The sequence below is a fragment of the Terrapene carolina genome, unplaced genomic scaffold (genome assembly GCF_002925995.2).
Source record: "Terrapene carolina triunguis isolate 2854851 unplaced genomic scaffold, T_m_triunguis-2.0 Scaffold926, whole genome shotgun sequence".
Lineage (NCBI taxonomy): Eukaryota > Metazoa > Chordata > Testudines > Emydidae > Terrapene > Terrapene triunguis.
Window position 1 is genome coordinate 4487818 of NW_020665277.1, and position 20959 is coordinate 4508776.

At 43.3% G+C, this 20959-nt stretch overlaps 2 protein-coding genes across 7 annotated transcripts in view; both read right to left on the reverse strand.

The window, feature by feature from the left end:
* Positions 1-548: 548 nt before the first annotated feature.
* NRAS (NRAS proto-oncogene, GTPase) lies at positions 549-15905 on the reverse strand. 2 transcript variants are annotated; one of them, XM_024211392.1, is made up of 6 exons: positions 15849-15905; positions 15425-15551; positions 13271-13449; positions 12598-12757; positions 10814-10937; positions 549-1361 (listed from the first exon to the last, which is right to left on the reverse strand). In XM_024211392.1, exons 2-5 carry the CDS (start codon positions 15533-15535, stop codon positions 10818-10820), a joined length of 570 nt encoding a protein of 189 aa, XP_024067160.1. In that variant the 5' UTR covers positions 15536-15551; positions 15849-15905; the 3' UTR covers positions 549-1361; positions 10814-10817. The 2 variants fall into 2 exon arrangements, with proteins under 2 accessions (XP_024067160.1, XP_024067159.1); XM_024211391.2 differs by lacking the exon at positions 549-1361 and adding an exon at positions 9559-9987.
* Positions 15906-16362: 457 nt separating this feature from the next.
* CSDE1 (cold shock domain containing E1) overlaps positions 16363-20959 on the reverse strand; it is a 46970-nt gene continuing 42373 nt past the window's right edge. For all 5 annotated transcript variants that reach the window (XM_026661007.1, XM_026661009.1, XM_026661008.1 and 2 more), the window contains one exon: positions 16363-17630. In XM_026661007.1, the coding sequence (XP_026516792.1) occupies positions 17583-17630 (48 nt within the window). In that variant the 3' untranslated portion in view covers positions 16363-17582. The remainder of the gene's footprint in view (positions 17631-20959) is intronic.

Sequence of the window (20959 nt, forward strand, 5' to 3'; positions counted from 1 at the left end):
GCTGAGAACAGTCAACATTTAAATAATGGCCTAAGTTTCTTTGAAAATTGAACACCACACCAGCACTCTGGCAGTAGTGACAAATATGGCATAAAAACCTAATCAGGCAGAGTTCAGACTTGTCTCACTTGTCTGTGATACTGTGGTTTCAGTGATGCACGCTACTTGGTTTCATGCATAGAGGTCATATGCGTAGACATTGAAGTTACAAAAATTCAAATTGGAATTGAGGTAATTTTTTTTTTAAAACAGCAAAGATAATTAACTCCTGAAAAGATTCTCAATTCCCCATCAGTTGGACTCTTTAAAACAAGGTTGAATGACTTCCTAAAAGATACTCTAGTTCAACCACAAGTTATTGGGCTTGATGGTGTCACTTATGTAGCAGGCAAAATAAAGTCTCTTCACTGCCAGATTCACTGGGTGAAACTCTTTGTCCTGCAATATACAAGAGTCAGACTACATCACAATGGTTCCTTTCTAACATTAAAATCTATTAATCCGGATTGTTTAACATCAGTGTTCTTTTTATTCACTATCATTTCAAATTGTGAAGCGTTCTGTGACTACAAACTCCATAGTATTGTTCCTTTTTAACATATAAGTAACAGTCTAGATTCTGTGTCCACCACCAAATTGCAGCAACATGATGGCAAAGAGAAACATACTCGTGGTCTAATGGTCCTAAAAGAGCACTTGCAACCCACTGCATGCAGAAAACCTGATGCCATAGAATTTATTAACTCAAAGACTGAACAATTGCAAAAGCTATTACAGAACAAGAATTTAAGATGGAATTTTCCCCAGTACAACTGATTTTGCATCAGGGACACTGATCAGCAGAGAATGAACAGGAGGTATGCAAATATTTTTTTCACACTTGTAGGAAGTGTCCTGTTTCAGGATAGTGGCCACCAAGAATAGTATTGGTCCCTCGTAGCAGTTTCAGTCCCCTGTATAGCTCACAGATGTATGTGTGTGGCTACTGCTGATGCTGAGAGACAGTGATGACAATTTGAGGAATTGTTCAAGAAATCTACAATTCTTGCAGAGAAAGGATGGCCAGCATTGTCCAGTGAGCATGCTGCAGTAAAGGGTGGGTACCCTTCCCCAGTTAATGATCCCCAACACATAAATAACCAAAGATTTCACAGGTTTATTCTTTTAAAAAATAATTTTATAAGCAAAATAACTGACTTTAAATTTAAATCAATGAGAGTCTATTGAAAACGGAACATAAAGTAGCCCTTTGATCCAGGATACAGACTCACGACAGTTCCCATCTATCCTGCAGATTGCACATTACCATTTTCATCTGGGTTTGGCAGTCCAAAGGCATGTGGAGTGTCATGTGAATACAACTGAAACACCAAAGAGCCCAGAAATTACTTGAAACCAAATCTACCCTTTGTAAATACCTGAATTCTATTACAAACAACAGTAGAATGAACAGTGAAAATAATACATATTGAACTTTCTTAAACATCAGCAGAGTGGGGATGTTAAAGCAATATTGTGCTAGTCACCACTTTGCTATCTGGTTAAAGGGATACAAGGGCTGTCAGGATATAAAAATCATGTATTTAAAAAAAAAATCTTTCCTCTGTTACCATCACCTGAGATTATTAACCAATGATTACCTTTAAAAAATAATCTCATTTTCTTGGTCTCATTTATGCTGCTTGTGTCTTTGTTTCTCTCAGCTGAGACACTGAAAGTAGCATTGCGAGTTTCACTTCCAGGCTATTGTGCACTAACAGACAGGGGATGTTCACATTGGAAGACCTCTCTAAACTGAAAAAAGCAACAAAGAGTCCAGTGGCACCTTATAGACCAACAGATGTATTGGAGCATAAACTTTCGTGGGTGAATACCCACTTTGTCAGACGCATGTGACGTCAGACAAAGTGGGTATTCACCCACGAAAGCTTATGCTCCAATACGTCTGTTAGTCTATAAGGTGCCACAGGACTCTCTGTTGCTTTTTACAGATCCAGACTAACACGGCTACCCCTCTGATACTCTCTAAACTAACTTAAAAAAAATTACATTAAAATATTGTTTGTATTTGGATTTGTGGCCCCCTCACTTTCCAACTAGCCTTAAAAAATTCCTGGGTTTGAGTCCCACCCCCACTACACAGAACTCCTACAAGTGGCCGACGACACACTGACGGAGATTTGGCCACAGGTATGCATATGCAAACCCAATGTAAAATATGTTTTAAAAATCATAAATCAGGTTTTGTAGCTTGAAAAATCCCAGCAGACAAAAGCATTAACCAGCAAGATGAGTGCTGTGCTGCTTTCACGCTATATGCTTAGATTTTCCCCATTTAGCTCTCTCCCAAATCAACTCAAAACCAGCAAACACATTACACTCTGTAATGGATGTTGCGCATGAAGGATACAGCAACCTTATTCTGTTAGAATCAGTCAACTAGCTTGCAGTACCAGAAAGGATTTATGGAGAACAATCAGAACAGCAAACATACAGCTCAGCCATGAAACACTTGGAAGGTAAATATGTTTGCTGCGAGTTTTATTGAGATCACCCCATGGGGTAGCAACATACGCAAAGGAGGAGGGAGAATAGAAAGAAGAACAAGTGAGAGTGCATAAGGATGAGTCCAGTTTCATCATGACCACACACCTGGTTTAGATTTGACGTTTGTAGTAACAGAGCTATGGTGTCAGTGCTGATGCTAAGAGGAGTGAACCACTAGAAAGCCCTTAGATAGATCAGACTTATCCTGGCAGGAGATCACCACTGAGCGATATGGAGTATGAGAGCCCATGTACAATGGGCCCGATTCAAAGCCCAGTGAAATCAACGAGAGTCTTTCCATGGACTTTTCTGGGCTTTGGATCAGGACCTAGGAAATGACCTGATGTGACCCAGACAACAGAACCAAGGAGAACAAACAAAACAGAAGAGCCAGGAGAAGAGAAGAAGCCTTCCACCAACAGAGGGACACAGCTCAAGGGCCTGCTCTCATGCTGCAGAGGCAATGGTACAGAATGCAATACTAGGTAAGCGCTCAGCACACAGAGGAACTAGCTCCCAATGAGTCTGGGCTTGCACTCAACCATCTCATCTACAGTCTCTCCAATTTGCCTGCCCCAGACTTTTGCCCAAACATGCATTTCCCTGATCAAGCCTGTCACTCTAAGTCTCTGGACTGGGAGAGAATGAGCCTCCTACAGCAGGTTACCCTGAGTGAACGAGGGATGGATGTGCTCAGTTTGGCTTATGGTGCTCAGCTGAATAATAGATGAAGGCAGACATTCCTGAGGTGAGAAAAGCACCTGTCACAACACCACTTCAGGTGTTATAACACACAGGGAAGAGGGCTCTTGAGATCTTATGTACTCTGGTGTGGTGTGCCTGAGACCTGAGTGCACTGGGGGCTGTTAGAGTTAATGGCCTTTTTATGAAGGTGATTACAGTTAAATATAGCTAGGAGGTAAAGTACAGTCAGCTGCCTCACACTGGTCTTAGCCACAGTTTTTGAACCATTTTAACAATACTGGTTTAGGAATACATATAGTTAATATGTGCAACCCCTAGTGTGGATGCAGTTATACTGGAGCTTGTTATCGAATTTTAGAATCATAGATTAGAAGGAACCACAAGGGTCATCTAGTCTAGCCCCCTGCCAAGATGTTGGGTCTAAACCATTCAAGACAGATGGCTATCCAGCCTCTCTGAATACCTCCAGCGAAGGAGCTTCCACGACCTCCCTCGCCAGTCTGTTCCACTGTCCTACTGTTATTACAATTACAAAGTTTTTCCCTGAGATTTAATCTAAATTTGCTATGCTGTAGTTTGAACCCATTACCTCTTGTCACGCCCTCTGGGTAGCAAGAGAGAACAACTTTTCTCCATCTTTTTTTATGGCAGCCTTTTCAACTATTTGAAGAGCGCTATCATGTTCCCCCTTTATCTCCTCTTTTCCAAACTAAACATACCCAGTTCCTTCAGTCTTTGGTCATATGGCTTGCAATTCATCCTTTTGATCATCTTTGTCACTCACCTCTGGATCCTTTCCAGTTTCTCTACATCCTTTCTATACATTGTTGGCCAAAACTGGACACACTACTCCAGCTGAGGCCTCACCAGCGCCGAGTAGAGCAGTACTATCACCTCCCGTGACTTGGATTCCTCTGTTAATACAACCTAAAATAGCATTTGCTTTTTTTGCAACGGCATCCTACTGCTGACTCATGTTGAGGTTGTGATCCACCACAACTCCCAGGTCCTTCTCCGCAGTGCTACTGCCAAGCCAGTTATCCCTCATTCTGTATTTGTGCATTTGCTTTTTCTTCTATAAATGTAGTACCTTACATTTATCTGTTGAATTTCATTTTGTTGTCTATAGCCTAGTTCTCCAATTTATCAAGATCCCTCTGAATTTTAGCTCTATCCTCCAAAGTGTTGGCAAATCCCCCCCTCGTTGTGTCATCTGCAAATTTGATCAGTATGCTCTTTATTCCTATATCCAAGTCTGTAATAAAGATGTTCCACTTTACTCCGTGCGGATTAGGCCTCAACTGGAGTACTGTGTCCAATTCTGGGTGCCACATTTCAGGAAAGATGTGGACAAATTGGAGAAAGTTCAGAGAAGAACAAAAAAAATTTATTAAAGGTCTAGAAAACATGACCTAGGAGGGAAGACTGAAAAAATTGGGTTTGTTTAGTCTGGAGAAGATAAGACCGAGAGGGGACATAACAGTTTTCAAGTACATAAAAGGTTGTTACGAGGAGGAGGTAGAAAAATGGTTCTCCATAACCTCTGAGGGTAGGACAAGAAGCAGTTGGCTTAAATTGCAGCAAGTGGGGTTTAGGATGGACATTAGGAAAATCTTCCTGTCATGTAGTTAAGTGCTGGAATAAATTGCCTAGGGAGGCTGTGGAACCTTCCGTCGTTGGAGATTTTTAAGAACCGGTTACACGAACACCTGTCAGGGATGGTCTAGATCAGTGGTTCTCAACCTATTTACCATTGTGGGCTGCATCCACTACTACTTATATGGCCCTGAGGATGTCACATGGACCACAGCTCTGTGCTGACTGGGTCGCAGGTTGAGAAGCACTGGTCTAGATAATACTTAGTCCTGCCTTGAGTGCAGGGGACTGGACTAAATGACCTCTCGAGGTCCCTTCCAGTTCTATGATTCTATGTTAACCACCACTGGATCCAGACCAGATCCCTGTGAAACCCCACTTGAGACCTTGCTCCAATTACTAGTTACTCTTTCTTTGCAGTTGTCAGTACAGCTTATTCCTGTACACATACACCAGCACACTGGGATATTTGTGGCCACACTAGAGGATTGAACTGCTTTAACTATAGCTGTTTCTAAACTCATAAGAATGATACAGAGACTGTGAAGGTCAACCCTTGGGAGAGTCCTACAGAACCACCCACTGAATCCCCTGTCCAAGGATCCTAGGGTAAAATCCACATTACACAACCCTTGTCCAGTCTCATTAACTTTACGATTTGGTATTTCCCAACAGGAAGGGTTCTACTTAGGGGGGGCTATAGAAAAAGTAGATAGAGTTTGCAAGCTCAAACATTAACTCCAGAGCTTCCCAGAAGCTGGAGTCATAGTTAGTGTGTTTTTAACAACAAATAGCATGTGTTACACTGTTTTAACACGGAGAACGCATCTCAGATGCACTTTCAGCTAGTTAACATGCTGCAGACCCAGCCAAATAGGATATTTAATCTTCATATGGTTGAACTCATGACTTTTAAACATCAAATACCAGCTGTAAAGGAACAAGATTTCTTAATACTTTCCTGTGAGTGTGCTCTGACAGCGCACTTTCTAAAGAGATCCCTTAAACACTGCACTCGTCCCTTTTCCCCACACAGTCTGGCGGAAGAAAATAGTTCACATTTCCAGGTAATCTACAAAATTTGCACAGACCTGGCTAAAAGAATCTTAGCGGCCAGACACACCTGCCTCTCCTGCACAGGGCATCCCCAGACCACGATCTTTCCAGGTGGGCTCTTACTTTCAATAACCTGAGCAGATGCAAGACACAAGACCCAAAGTCCTCACAATAGGGCCACCTCAGAACACAATCATGGTTGCTTAGAAAAAGCAGACAACACATTATGCCAGACTCACAATTCTCGTGTCCCCCTGCCGACCCCGGACACATAACCAACCACCAGCACAAGGTTTTAGAAGTGTTTTTGCAAATCAAGAACTACATCTTGTCACATAAGAAAATGTACACGTTTCCAGTTACTGACAGACAAGACAGTAAACATTTTACTACCAAGGGTTTTCTTGGACCTGTCCCAGTAAGGAGGGACCTGTGACTTCAAACAATGGGATCAAGAAATCACAAGACAAAAGGACCCCTAGTCAAGAATCCAACATGCAGATCCCAAGCAGCACTCTCTATAACGCTGCCCATCCCTGCGCACGTGTGCGTATCATTGGAAGCTAATGTTTTATGTACAGAGATTTTACTCTGAAATAAGGTATCAGTTTCACACCAGCCAAAAGCAAAGTTATTTTAGGAACTACACTTGATTATAATGTCACCAATGATTATTTGGGGGTATACGGTAATTAGAGTAGCATTCCCCTCTGCATTTGAGGAGGAGGAGCAGGCATGTAGCTGATTATGGAAGAATCATTAAAGGGCTAACTTTATCTCTCACCATTTTCTAACTGGAGGAGGAAATCTCAAAGTAAAATCTATGATCCTGCTATCAGCAAGCTGAAACAAAACCCTCACCAGCCGCTATCTGTGTGGGGTCCATGTTAGGGCTCTGAGCTCCCTCTGTCAGTTATACACCAACTGCTCTTCCTAGAGCAAACACACTATCAGGTTGGATGGGATTTGGAACCACACTTTGCTTTGGAATCAACAATGGACTGCATGGCAAAGGCAGGGATACTCCCTGCAGCTTTAGACCTAGCTTTTCCACTGTCAACCAGATCTTTACCTTCAGACGGGTTTTTGAGAAGGTGTCTGACTTTAATAAGCCCTGAACAACACTTTGTATAGGCTTCTGTCAGGCCTTTGATTCAATGCCTCAAGTAAGCGTGTGGGATCTGATGAAGTGATTTATCATCCCTAGGAAGATAGTGTCATTGACAGAAGAGCTCTATAATGGAAAGGAAAGCTGCATTTGAGTCAATGGCAGATACACAGCTTGGTTTCCTAGCTCCACAGGAGTTTGGCAAGGCTGCGTTCAGTCAGGATTGTTGTTCCGTTTCGGCACTATTGGTTGATGGATAAGCTTGAGGCGGCAGCTGTTGGTGACGTTGAGCTGAACACCACTGCGCTCCGAGATCTTGAATACGGAGATGACATTGTCTTATTGGCTCAGTCTGGTGCATCTACAGCTGATGGCTGACCTGGTCAGGCGAGAAGTAGCATGCATTGGTCTGGTTATTAATCCAGATAAAATTAGGTCCCTGGCCATTACCATCAAGCAACCTCCAGCTCCAGATTACAACCAGTTTACTATTAATTTGTTTGGATGAGATCCTGAAAAGATGGGAGCTGTCAGGTAATTGGGCAGCGTCACAGACAGTGCTGGAGGATGCTTGAAAGATGTGGACGCTTGTACAGCAGAACGGGACGCCACATTTCAGGCCCTTCCATGGCCGCTGTGAGGATATCATAACGTCGAGCTGGCTACAAAGCTGTGGATCCATAGAACCATGGTTATATCAACCCTGTTGTACGGAAGTGAAACATGGGTGCTGAGGAAGGCTGAAGAACATAGGCATGACATTTTCAATTCTCATCGTCTTCATCGGCTGTTCCGTATCAAATAGCAGAACAAGATCAGAAACAAAGACATTTGAAGCTGAACCCAGCAACCACGTCCTTCAGCACTGTTTTTTTTCCAGCAGCTTTCTTGATATGGACATATTATTAGTATGAAAAACCAACTAATTCTGAAGCACATTTACTAAGGAATGCCGCTACATGGCCAGTGATCATGTGGGTGGCCAAAATTTTAATGGTGTGATAAAATTGCCAGTGATAGACCTAAACTGAACATCCAGCCAGACCACCTTAAGGTCCTATCCAGAGATTGATCCAGGAGGCACTTGATCTGCAAGGAGGCCATGTCCCTTTGGGATTTACCACGATGATGACGACGACTGGTTTTGAAATATGCTACTTTAGCTCATCTGGTCACAGAGTCCAATTCCAATGGTACGTTGGCTAGTGAAGGACCCAACATACCACAGTGTTGTATAACTGGGAGAGTATTACAAGAGTGCCCTTACTTGTAAGGCCTAGTTCATGCCAACTAGCAAATGGTATCTTGCTCCAGGAAGAATCTCCATGATTTGGTGCAAGGATTCGCTCATACTCTGCTGGGGGTAGAACAAGCACCAAAATCCCATCAGCAAACCAAGAAAACTTCTCTATGCTGATCACCGAATTTCCTTCCTCATTCTGCCAACCCCTGCCACAGATGATTCTGAAGTCAGACATAATCAGAAGCCAGATCAGTATTCTGTGCTATATTTTATTGCTAGCTTCTCCCCCACTTTTGGAGGGACTGCATGCACTGCAGTCTGGAGCAAACACTACACACTGTGCAAGCCAGTCAGAAATCCAAGACTCCTTCCCCATTGAGAATGCCCTCCAGCTACTCTTCTCAGAGATTCATTTGACAGAGGCTTTATTTGAAGTTTGGTGATGAGGCAAATCATTTTAAAATAGAATTGCAAGTTCTAGACAAATCTGAACAATTAATAGTCACCCAAACCGGTAAAATCCACTGGTGTGGTTACCTGTCAAGTAGCAGACCACATATATTTCCAACCAACATTAACAAGAGCAGCTGATTTGGTCCTACCTGGAGATGAAGGAAGCCATGGGCACAGTGTCAAAGCTAGAGGGAATGTACATGAGTCTACCCACTAAAACAGAACAGAAAACAGATCCATCGCCTTGTGCTCCTTAGACATGGAGAACCCCTCCCACATGTCTACTGGAGCTTCCAGCCGGGAATTTTCTCTAGATGAAGAGGCAGAGTCCAGTCACGCAAATAAACTGACCATGTGAATTTCTCAAAGACATGATAATTTACAAGTGCACCAGCTCTCAAGGGAACCTGAATCCTTGGTAATTCCTTCAGTCTGACAATGGGGAAAAGCTCTAAAGCTCCTTTGCAAGCAGGCACTTAATTAACAAAGATCTCTCCTTTTTATTACAGAAAGATAGAGGATCGGAGTAAACGGCGTGACACAATGGTGTGCTGAGAGTAGACTGTGTGGTGCACACAGAGAGCAGATACCAATCTGGAACAGGTAGCAGAGTATTAAGAAACAGTGGCAAAGCCATTTCTGACATTATCTGCCAGTCAGTGATTAGTGACATTTCTCAGTTAGCCCTGCAGGTCTTAATAATAATATAATATATGGAGATATACCTATCTCATAGAACTGGAAGGGACCCTGAAAGGTCATCGAGTCCAGCCCCCTGCCTTCACTAGCAGGACCAATTACTGATTTTTGCCCCAGATCCCTAAGTGGCCCCCACAAGGATTGGGCTCACAACCCTGGGTTTAGCAGGCCAATGCTCAAACCACTGAGCTATCCCTCCCTGCCTGAGCTATTCCTCCCCAGGTCTTAATCTGATACAAAGGAAACAAACATCACTTCTAGCATCTACTCTAGAGGTAAAAATGTTGTCATCTTTTTCACAGTATTTGGTGTTTAAAGTTCGCTTTTCTTGTGACCAGTTTTCTGTTTGAACCTACCCAGGAAAAAAAAGAAAAAAGAAATCCCAAGTGCATCAACAGATGGGGCTTTCTCTGCTCAGTTAGCCGAGCAAGGAGGTAGCTGTTCAGAGATGTTCTCTTCAGATGGAGCACAGAAAAGGACTTTATACTGCTTGGCTGGCACCAGGGTATCATCGTGAGATGCTTTAGAGTGGCATCAAGACTTGTCCTCCAGCTACATCTGAACCAGGTATTCTTGGTGGCTAAAAGGGAAAAGCATCTTTGATTAGCTCTTATACTATTTCATGATGGACATGTGATATGACAGGGTGTCTGTGACGAGTACTGGGGTAACCTACCCACTTTATTCAGCAGAGCAATGCTTTCGGAACAGCTGTTGGAAAGAATCTAACCCTCCATCACAGCATTCTTCATTTGTTTGAATTACTGCAGTTTTGTTTGAGCTGCCCAAGAATGGCACATGGTTCTCCCTCTGTTGCCTGTGAAGATGCAATTACAAACCCGCCCTTCCCCCCAGAGCTGTGCTTCCCATGTTAGCTGTACAGAAGCAGGTCACAAGCAAAAGCTAATTTTAGAGCTGTGAAGATCATGGGTGGCATTGGTGTGAGAATAAGGAAATATGGTGTGTGTTGGGCTTCTCTGGATTAAACCAGTGTTTCCCAAAGGACAGAGGCAGCTGGCAAGGGGGGACACAAAGGGACATACAGACCGGAATTGCCATTACATGCATCCGACGAAGTGGGCATTCACCCACGAAAGCTTATGCTCCAATACATCTGTTAGTCTTAAAGGTGCCGCAGGACCCTCTGTTGCTTTTTACAGATCCAGACTAACACGGCTACCCCTCTGATACATGAACAGACCATCCACTTTCAAACTTTGCTCCTAATTGATGAAACAAACTTCAGAGAAGTAACTGGTTCTAGGTCTGGTTAAATCCATGGGACATCAACCAACAGGTTCTACAATATAGCAAAGGCTGTGGCAACTGGTCCATTATAATCCACTTTTGCCAAGGCTTATAGATGCATTCATATGAGTTAAATGAAAGATTTAATCTCAGCTTACCTTATCACATCACAATGCATGACAATCCCATACAGCCTTGATTCCCATCTTCACTACTGTTGAGCTTTTTCATCCGGTATTGGCGGATCTCTCTCACCAATGTGTAAAAGGCATCTTCGACACCCTGAATGCAAAGAGTCCTGGTCAGGTATCCTCTCCCCCATGTGCTTGGACATCGCTTTGCACTCCATCCATCATTTTACTATTCCGCCAAAGTATTCTTTGACATACTTACTCAAAATGCATTCCTCTCTCCAGGGCAGCTCCTAGCCAACTGGGAGCCAGGAGCATTAGGGGCCAACTTATCCCACAATTCATTGCAGCAGGGAACCAATACTATACGCCCACATTTCCCACAATTACATTCTTGACTTTGATCATTTTCCCTCTGAGGAAACCACAAACAAGCAGCCGTCTTCTAACGATGGAGGCAATGGCGGACTGTAGCTATAGGAGGAGGTAGGTTTCTGAAGCTTATGTCCTCAGTAGGAAATGGGGTTATTTCTTGGCAAATTGCCTCCCTGTTCAAGTTTCATTTTCAGACTATTTCTTAGCAATTTATTGCCCCTTTCCAGATTCATTCTGAAAAGTGATGTGGATAGAGCAATGACTTGGGGGACCCTACTGAACAGAGGGCGATAAGTGGAGAATGCTCTCTATATAAACACACACGCTCTGAGGACATGTCACGGACTTAGCTTCAACACTGGCCTTAATTAGAAGCCAAGGGAAACTTGGCAGTTTGGGACAAAATCTCATAAGAACAGCATTTGCTCTTACTACAGACTACTCCAGAAGAGAGGGATGGCTGAACTCTCATCTGGTTGGTAAGGACTTGGCATTTTTAGAATTCAGCTACTGAGGCCATCAATGTGAGCCTGAGGAGTCACTGAGGTTTTGATATCGTCCAGAGCAAAAGAAATTAAATAAAGACAGAAAATATCATATTGCCTCTATATAAATCAATGGTACGCCCACATCTTGAGTAGTGCATGCAGATGTGGTCTCCCATCTCAAAAAAGATATATTGGAATTGAAAAAGGTTCAGAAAAGGGCAACAAAAATTATTAGGGGTACGGAACAGCTGCCATATGAGGAGATTAATAAGATGGACTTTTCAGCTTGGAAAAGAGACGACTAAGGGGGGATAGGATAGAGGTCTATAAAATCATGACTGGTGTGGAGAAAGTAAATAAGGAAGTGTTATTTACTCCTTCTCATAACACAAGAGCTAGGGGTCACCCAATGAAATTAATATGCAACAGGTTTAAAACAAACAAAAGGATGTGTTTTTTTCACACAACACACAGTCAACCTGTGGAACTCCTTGCCAGAGGATGTTGTGAAGGCCAAGACTATAACAGGGTTCAAAAAAGAACTAGATAAGTTCACGGAGGATAGGTCCATCAATGGTTATTAGCCAGGATGGACAGGGATGGTGTCCCTAACCTCTGTATGCCAGAAGCTGTGAATAGGCAACAGGGGCTGGATCACTGGGATAATTACCTGTTCTGTTAATTCCCTCTGGGGCACCTGGCATTGGCCACTGTTGGAAGACAGGATACTGGGCTAGATGGACCTTTGGTCTGACCCAGTATGGCCGTTCTTATGTTCTTAAAGTTCTACTCTGCATGTTCCGGTTGAACTCAAAGGTAAAAACGGGAAAGTGATTTACACATCTCCATCTCCACCCCCTGGCCATCAGTACCACACAGGATCCAGGCCGCTACCATATTTATAGCACCAAGGAGAGAAATCACACTGGAAGAATGGAAGCTCGTCACCTGTCTTGTTTTGGCTGACGTCTCAATGAAGGGGATCCCATAGCTCTTAGCTAGTTCTTGAGCCTGTTTTGTATCCACTGTCCTTGTGGGCAAGTCGCACTTGTTTCCCACTAGCACCATTGGCACATCATCTGAATCTTTCACTCTCTTAATCTGCTCTCTGGAGAAAGAATACATTAAAAACCAGCTTTTCTTGTACAAAAACTGAGTTTTAAACCGACATCTTATTACAAACCAGACATTAGTGCTGGAAAGGACCTCACAGAACTTAGCCCCTAGCCCATTAACCAATATGTCCCTCTCCTTACCCCATCAGTGCATCCACCTTGATGTGCTCCCCCTTCGCTACTATTTCAGGTGTCTTGTCCTGTATGCTACGCCACTGAAATACCATCTAATCTTCAACACTATCTTGGTGGCTGTTCCATTCTCCATTTGTGGACAATTTATGTACCACTCTAAAACATTGAGTCCGATTTTAAAAGGCATTTTGAAACCCAGTATGGAATTTTCCAGCATTTATTATTTGAAGATCATTGATTGTCTTGCAAGTTTGGTCTCCAGTAATCCCAGTGGTGAATAATGTTCAATGCCAGTTGAAGATTGCGCCACTCCAGCCTTCCCCCTCCAAAATAAAACTAGGAAATACTTCCTCCCGAAGAGCAGAACGTACCTGTAGAGATTGATATCAGCAAATGATTTGCTGTTATTAATGGCAAAGACACAGAGGAAGCCTTCACCAGTTCTCATGTACTGGTCTCGCATAGCGCTGTACTCCTCCTGCCCCGCAGTATCCAGAATGTCTAGCAAACAGGTCTCACCATCAATAACTACCTGTTTCCGATATGAATCCTGAGGGAGATACAAAGACAACTTTGAAAACAAAGACAAAACTTAGTGCTGCTGCTGCAGCAATCCCTTACTTCAGACTCTATTAGTGAGTGTCTCAAAGGCACCTCCTAGTCGAAAGCCTAAAACTGGCAGCAGTTCCATGTCTTGCCCCACTTTCTCTTGAACTCTAACTGAGGAAGCATTTCAAGTGCAGGGTGTATTGCTAGTGACCTTAACACAGCATGGACTTTTGTGACAAAAAGGCCTTTCACCTCTGGAAAGGCAAAATACTGGCTTCTACTGCACTGTTGCTGTAGGGGGAGGAGGAACCTCTGCTGTGATTCATTGAGTATATCTTCAGGAAGTTATAAAACTATATATCAGCAAAGGAAACCTGAATATCTCACAAAATAGCCCCCATGATGTACCTCTGTACCATGCATCAAGGAGAATATGCCCCCAGATACAGTGGACTCTATAATTCCCAAACAGAATCCCAGAAAGAAGAAGCTAATATTGAGCATGACTCAGAAGAGGTTTCTCCAGTTTACGTCCTTTTTAGAAGAAGCAAGAGTCCAACATTTGGAGGTTGCTTTATATACTTACATCTATTTTTATTTTTTATGCACGTCTCACCTATAAAAACAAATAATTCAATGCTATTTACCTCATAAAACATTACTCAAATGATACAACTAATGATAATTTTACTGCATTAACTTCAGGATCATCCTGGCCAGACCAGCACCAAATAAAGCCCCATTATATCATCGACAGCCTGTCCTGGGAACCAAATCAAACCAGTGGTGTAGGACATAGGAATGTGCTTCCCCCGGATTTATGACCCTACTCATAGTTACTTTTATTAGTTGTAACACTGTAGCAACTAGGAGATTTAGTCATGGACCAAGATGCCATTGTGCTAGGGGCCGTACAAACACAGAACAAAAAGGTTTCAGAGTAGCAGCCGTATTAGTCTGTATCCGCAAAAAGAAATTTGGTAGTACTCCTGTTCTTTTTACAGAACAAAAAGGTGGTCCCTTCCCCACAGAACTTACTCAACGGACAGTGCCAATGGAGAGGATGCCTCCCCCCCCTTCAGCAAAATAGTAATGATGAAAATACATGTAGTGATTGATTACACATACAAGCAAATAAAGGATTCATGAATATGGGATGAAATGCACACAGGTGCCTACCTGTACTGCAGTGCACTCAATAGATGTGTCTCAAAATAGTCCTTCAAAAGAGGCTCAAACTACAACCACTTATACAGACAACACCCATCGTTTGCCTCATGATGGATATATTAGTTTCCCAAATAGTTTCATAATCAGATAGCACTCTCCCTTGTCCTTTCCCTCTCTGTGGGACAACAGGAGGAGATGACAATCTACGCTGTAAAGCATCATGTACAGAAACAAACAAGCTGTACATTAAGGTACATGCAACTGACCTGCTTCAGCTTAAATGGCCATAGTCTGGTTTACCTGGAGTCGTGGACATTCAAAATAAACTTTTTGTAGATCTGAACATGAAGACCAATAAAAACTGTGAACTTCTCAACTTGGAAGTCCAGCATGCTGTCCGCACTTAGCTGGGTTGTACAATGTGGCATTGCCGGGGAAGCCCAAGTAATAAATCTGTGTGTATGTTACAGTGGAGAAGGGTGAGTGAAACCTGTTGCACAGAAGTGCATTACGGCCTAAGTCAGCCTCACCTGGAGAGCTAGACGAGGGATTGCTAACCTGCTGCACTAGTTTACAGGATCTACAAATGCGTTTGAACCTTGTTAGTTATTTCTGAGCCATGCCACTTCCCTGAATGGGTTGAGAAGCTGCAGCCCAACTGCAAAAAGTGACTGAACGTCAAACCAGCCAGAAGAATAAATAGTCTGTTTCAGGAGCATTGACCAGACCAAGCTTTGCCTGCCACGCCCAGCCTGCCACCCCTCACTGCCCCAGCGGGCGAGCGAGCGCCTGCAGCAGGGACTCACCTCTATGGTCGGGTCGTACTCGTCCACGAAGTGGTTCTGGATGAGCTGAATGGTCAGGGCGCTTTTGCCAACGCCACCAGCTCCCACCACCACCAGCTTGTACTCGGTCATCGCCCTGCCCGGGAACCTGCGGGCACAGCGCACACGTCAGTGGGGCGAAGGCCCCGCACCCGCTCACCCTGAGACACGGGGCGGCGGGGGAGAGCCGGGCCTTGGACCCCCGACCCCCACCCCAGGGGGCAAAGGCCAGCCCTGCCCCCCTCCCCCAGGCACGGCGGGGCCCTTGGCCCCAGTTTGGACAGAGCCCTGCGGGGCCCCGAACTCCCCAACACAGGCTCGGGATGCCGGTCCCGCGGGGCCCGGGCCAGTGACAGCCCCGGGCCCAGCCAGTCCGGGGCGGGGCGGGTCCCAGGGAGCCTCTCACCTTGCGGCCCGACAGGCTCCGCGGGGCCCGAGAAAGCGGAACCCCCCTGCGAACACTTCCGGCTCCCAACGCTCACGTCATCAGGCGGGGCCGGAAGGGCAGCGCGCCGCCCGGCGCCCGATGGCCCAGGCGCAGCGGCAGCGGCAGAGCCCCTGGCGGCGAGGGAGGCGGGGCTCAGGCTGGGCTCCCGGCTGTGGAGCGTTGCGGGGCCGGCGCAGGCCGCGCTGACGCTCCCGGCCGAGGGCGGCGCTGCCACGCACGGGGCAGTTCTAGTGCCGGCCGCCACGAGCCCGAGGGTTGGGCAGGCGGGGACCGCACCAGAAAGCGACGGCTTTAAACAGCCCCACTTAATGTGAACGCCCCGGTGCTGGTGAGAGGCTCCAACCCCTCCTTAATCAGTCCAGCAGGCACTGCTGGAGACTGAGGCCGAACGAAGAGGGTTAACTCAGCATTAGGCTTTGGCATGAAGATACCGTGAGCACAGAATGTGAACTTGGAAACAAAACTGGAGGCATTTTTTTTTCAAAATCAGTAAAACTTTATTCTATTTCCATTCTTTGCCATTAACAGAAAATTGGAGAAAGCAATGTTTGTTTCACAAAGATAATGCATCTCCCAGAGAAGAAAAACCCTAAATTGAGAATAGAGGTAATATGGAGGGGAAAAAAAAACACAGTACTGCCCTCTATTCAAAGAAAATAACTCCTGATCTTTTTGGTTAAAGTAATACTTAGACCAATCATTCAGTTTTCTTGCTTGATAAAGTGTGGCTGGGGAAAAAAAAAAAAAAAAAAAAAAAAGCACACAGACATTAACTGTTTCACCTTGATGAAAATCTCAATACAGCTATGGAAAGCCTAAGTATTTATTCTTTTACAGTACACTGGGTGCTGGCTGCAAAAAGAAAAATGTATTCACTTCAGGCACAATTTTTAAATTTAAATCGGTAAAAGAAACTGGGTTTAGAAGCTGCAGTGTTCTAAGCAGCAGCAAAATTTGTGCATTGTTTTATATATTTAAATTACCACACCGATGGCACACCTCATCCTTCTGAAATTCTGCACTGCACATACTATTTGCAGAAAGTTACAAAAACAGATCTACTCTGGAAGGTACTTTCACTGAGATCTAACAGAACTTTCCTACATGGACTCAAGTTTAAATGAGATATGAAAACAACATTGTAACATTTGGCCATCAACTTAATAAAGTTATCTGAATGCTCATACAGATTTTATATAAAAAAAAGTTAATATAGTCCACCCTCATATGGTCCTCAGAATTAGATCTGAACAAACAGGAAGTGAGCCTCCCACGTGGAGGGAAAGATAATGCAACTGAGAGCTAAGGCATAGTAACACCTTGGCAGAAATAATGAAGGTAGAGTATATATATATCTTTTTAGTGCAGAATTTCATAAGGTCTACCAGAGTAGAACTGTCTATAATGTTCACTTACATAGGCAATGTAGATTTGCAGTTACCAGTTGCGTTAAATGCACCATTCAAAAAGCGTCTAAAATGTGATACTATAAGGCGCCACCTTAAGTCTTCAGGATGCAACTGTGCATAATTTTAAAATGGTTTCATAAATTTTTTAAACATAACATGAGGAAGGTGTTAAAACTGGTGTAACAACTTCTTAGAATTTGGAAGGGATGAATAGGGAGATATTCAGTACCCTTCACCAGCTCCCACTGCTTGATCGTACTTAGTTATGTGCTTTATGGATCAGTTAGTCAATAACACCAGCTTGACGAATCTTTCTCTCTGCACCAAATCCCTGTAATGACATAAAACCTCATTAATCAACTGCAATGTGAAATAATGCATATGGTTAACAGAGAGATGGAGAAATTGAGAGAGCTGGAATATTCAAGTGTAGCCCACTGTACGGGTTTTGTTTCTAACAGGATACAGTGTTAGCAGGGTTTCTGATGAGCCAGCTTTGTCCCCAAATACGAACAAGTTAGCACAGAGCTCCCATGCATTTGTCTGCAGTTCTACCTAGGCACTGTGTTCTATACCATTTCCTTTAACCCTGAAGAATCCCCTCTACATACCTGGAAGGGTGAGGAGTAGTGTTCCCTCCAATTTTTTCCATCAATGTATGGAATGTATTTTGTTATGGGCAGCACCAATATTGAGGTAATACGTGGATGTGCGCCATCATCTCCGTACTTTCACAACAACCCTTATCTCACCAAGAGCTCAACACGTATTACTGCTAGTACCTAGCTGGGTCTTAGGAAAGGTCTGTGTGACCTCGGCAGTACCTATCTGTTCATTCCTACAGCCTCCTTCCACAAGGATCAGTGCATGCTTTGCAAACTATGCATATAAATGTACCACTGAAAGGCAGCCACCTGGTGAGGAAAATCAGCAGCCAGCTAGGCCAGCAGCACAGAGCACTGTGCAGTAGTTTGGAAAGAAGGGGAATTTTGGATAGGAAGAATCTTTTCCACTTATGCAAAATGCTGGAGATATTTAATGTTCAGACAGGGCTTCATCTGTAAAGGTCTCGTCTGAATGTAAAATATAATACCGCAATTTAGAAATCAAAGTAAATGTTTCTTTTTAAATCAGGACATTAAGGCTCAAAATAATTAACACACCACTCAAATTCCCCTTACCATCCTCTTGTATTAATACAAAGCACTTTGAATAGTCTGTACGACTTTTAATCTTCATGTGGTTTATATTTTTACACTGGATCAGCTTGGACAATTAAAGTAGCAGTCAAGTTCACCTTCAGAGTCCCATGCACACATACAATGTTCCAGTGTCTCAGTTATTACAGTGAAACACACATAGCTCTGTAAATTTACACAGCACTTTACAAACACATGAGCTCAGGCAAACTTTCACTTGACATGAAAGTTCTTCTACTTCTTTCCATGGGCATAATGGCTACATGAGTAATACTTTGCAGGATCAGGCCCCTAGATAAACTACATGTCCTCCTGCCCACAAAAAGCTTTGCGAACATTGCTAGGGGGAGGTTTAAATCCACAACAGGGAGTTGTCATAATTGGAAATCAGACAAAACCATTTTCATTAGTCCTAGTTTTGGTAATTTCCTTTTAAAGCAAATATAAAAGCCAACAATATTTAGTGCTTTTCATTTATAAATATCAAAGTGTTTTACAGAGGAAGACCAGTATCATTATTCCCATCTGGAAAATGGGGAAATAGAGGCACAGTGGGGAGGGGGGGTTACAGAACAAACATCCCAACCTGTGGCCAGAGTAGATACATATCCTTTTTGCAGTTGCTGTACCAGACCCTGTGATTCCTGCACACTGGTCTAACATTCCTTGCCATGCCCACTAGATACATGTAACCATGGACTTTTTCCATTCCTTGGCCCATTCCTTAAGCCCCTTTCTATAGTGGCCTATGCATAGCTACTGTGGAACCCAGTTGTGTCACATACAGGAGTTAGTGTCCTCTGTGCACCCAACTGAAGTTACCCATTCACATGTAGTGTAACCACAACAGTTCTGCACTGGGGGACTTTCTGTGGCCATCTGTGTTCCTGAGTGAATTTCAAAAGAGTGGCCATACTGGGTCAGACCAAGGTCCATCTAGCCCAGTATCCAGTCTTCAGACTGTGACCAATGCCACGTGCTCCAGAGGGAATGAACAGAACAGGTAATCATCAAGTGATCCATCCCGTCACCCATTCCCAGCTTCTGGCAAACAGGATAGGGACACCATCCCTGCCGATCCTGGCTAATAGCCATTGATGGACCTATATCCTCCATGAACTTATCTAGTTCTTTTTTGAACCCTGGTAGAGACTTGGCTTTCACAACATCCTCTGGCAAAGAGTTCCACAGGTTGACTGTGTGTTGTGTGAAAAAAATACTTCCTTTGTTTTAACCCTACTGCCTATTAATTTCATTTGGTGACCCCTAGTTTGTGTGTTATGAGAAGTAGTAAATAAGGAAGTGTTATTTACTTTCTCCACACCAGTCATAATTTTATAGACCTCTATCATATCCCCCCGTCGTCTCTTTTCCAAGATGGAAAGTCCTAGTCTTATTACTCTCCTCATACAGAAGCCGTTCGTTCCAGACTCCTAATTTTTGTTGCCCTTTTCTGAACCTTTTCCAATTCCAATATATCTTTTTTGAGATGAGACCACATCTGCACAAAGTATTCAAGATGTGGGCATACCATGGATTTATAGAGAGGCAATATGATTTTTTTAGTCTTATCTATCCCTTTAATAATTCTCAACATTGTTTGTTTTTTTGACTGCAGCTGCACGTTGAATAGATTGTTTCAGAGAACTATCCACATTGATTTCAAGATCTCTTTCTTGAGTGGTAACAGCTAATTAAGACTCCCTCATTTTATATGTATAGTTGGGATTATGTTTTCCAATGTGCATTACTTTGCATTTATCAACATTGAATATCAACAAAAGTGTGCACAGCTGACATTCACCCTAATGAGGTTGCACATAGCAACCATCAGACCCTGTAGTTTCCTCAAGGGGAGCTCAACCAAAACACACTTATCAGAATTTGTCTCAACTTTATTTGTCTTACCTAGATACTGTTCCTTTGCAATCTATAAATGGGAAAGGCTCACTCCTTCAGCCTGATACTTAAAGCTTTCATGGAATGCTTGACATGCTCTTACTTCTGAATTCTGAGCACAGTTGATGTTGAGGGGCAATGTTATATTGATCCAGTGACTAACCTCAACACAAGAAAATTTCTGCCAGTTGATCCAAGTAATTGGTCTAATATGCAATGGTAAGCCAGGGACTGTGAAATACTATTTTTGCCATTTTTTAAAAGGATGAGAAAAAATAATGTAGATAGTGTAATGGAGAAAAAAATTAAATGATAGGTAATGGCCAAGAATGAGGTTTATAAGACCTTTACATGAAGTTAAAAAACTTATCAACCGCTGTGGAGCTTGCCAGAAGAATCTCTCTGGCAGTCTGACTGTTTTGAGGCATTATTTCCTGGCTATTCAAGTGGTGACTGACATTGCAGTCTATATGGTTTTATAAAAATTTGATAATGAGTGAATATAATGTAACTGGAATATGCTTCATGCAAAAGGTCTCTTGTAAGGTATCTTTACAAAGCT

Bases quoted from the DNA above. Each gene is read 5' to 3' on its own strand.
- NRAS (XM_024211392.1), bottom strand. From the start codon at position 15,535: ATGACCGAGTACAAGCTGGTGGTGGTGGGAGCTGGTGGCGTTGGCAAA. The intron at 13,450-15,424 runs GTGAGTCCCTGC...TATCTCCCTCAG, and splicing joins AGTACGACCCGACCATAGAG to GATTCATATCGGAAACAGGT. The intron at 12,758-13,270 runs GTACGTTCTGCT...TTCTTTCTCCAG, and splicing joins GCTGATATCAATCTCTACAG to AGAGCAGATTAAGAGAGTGA.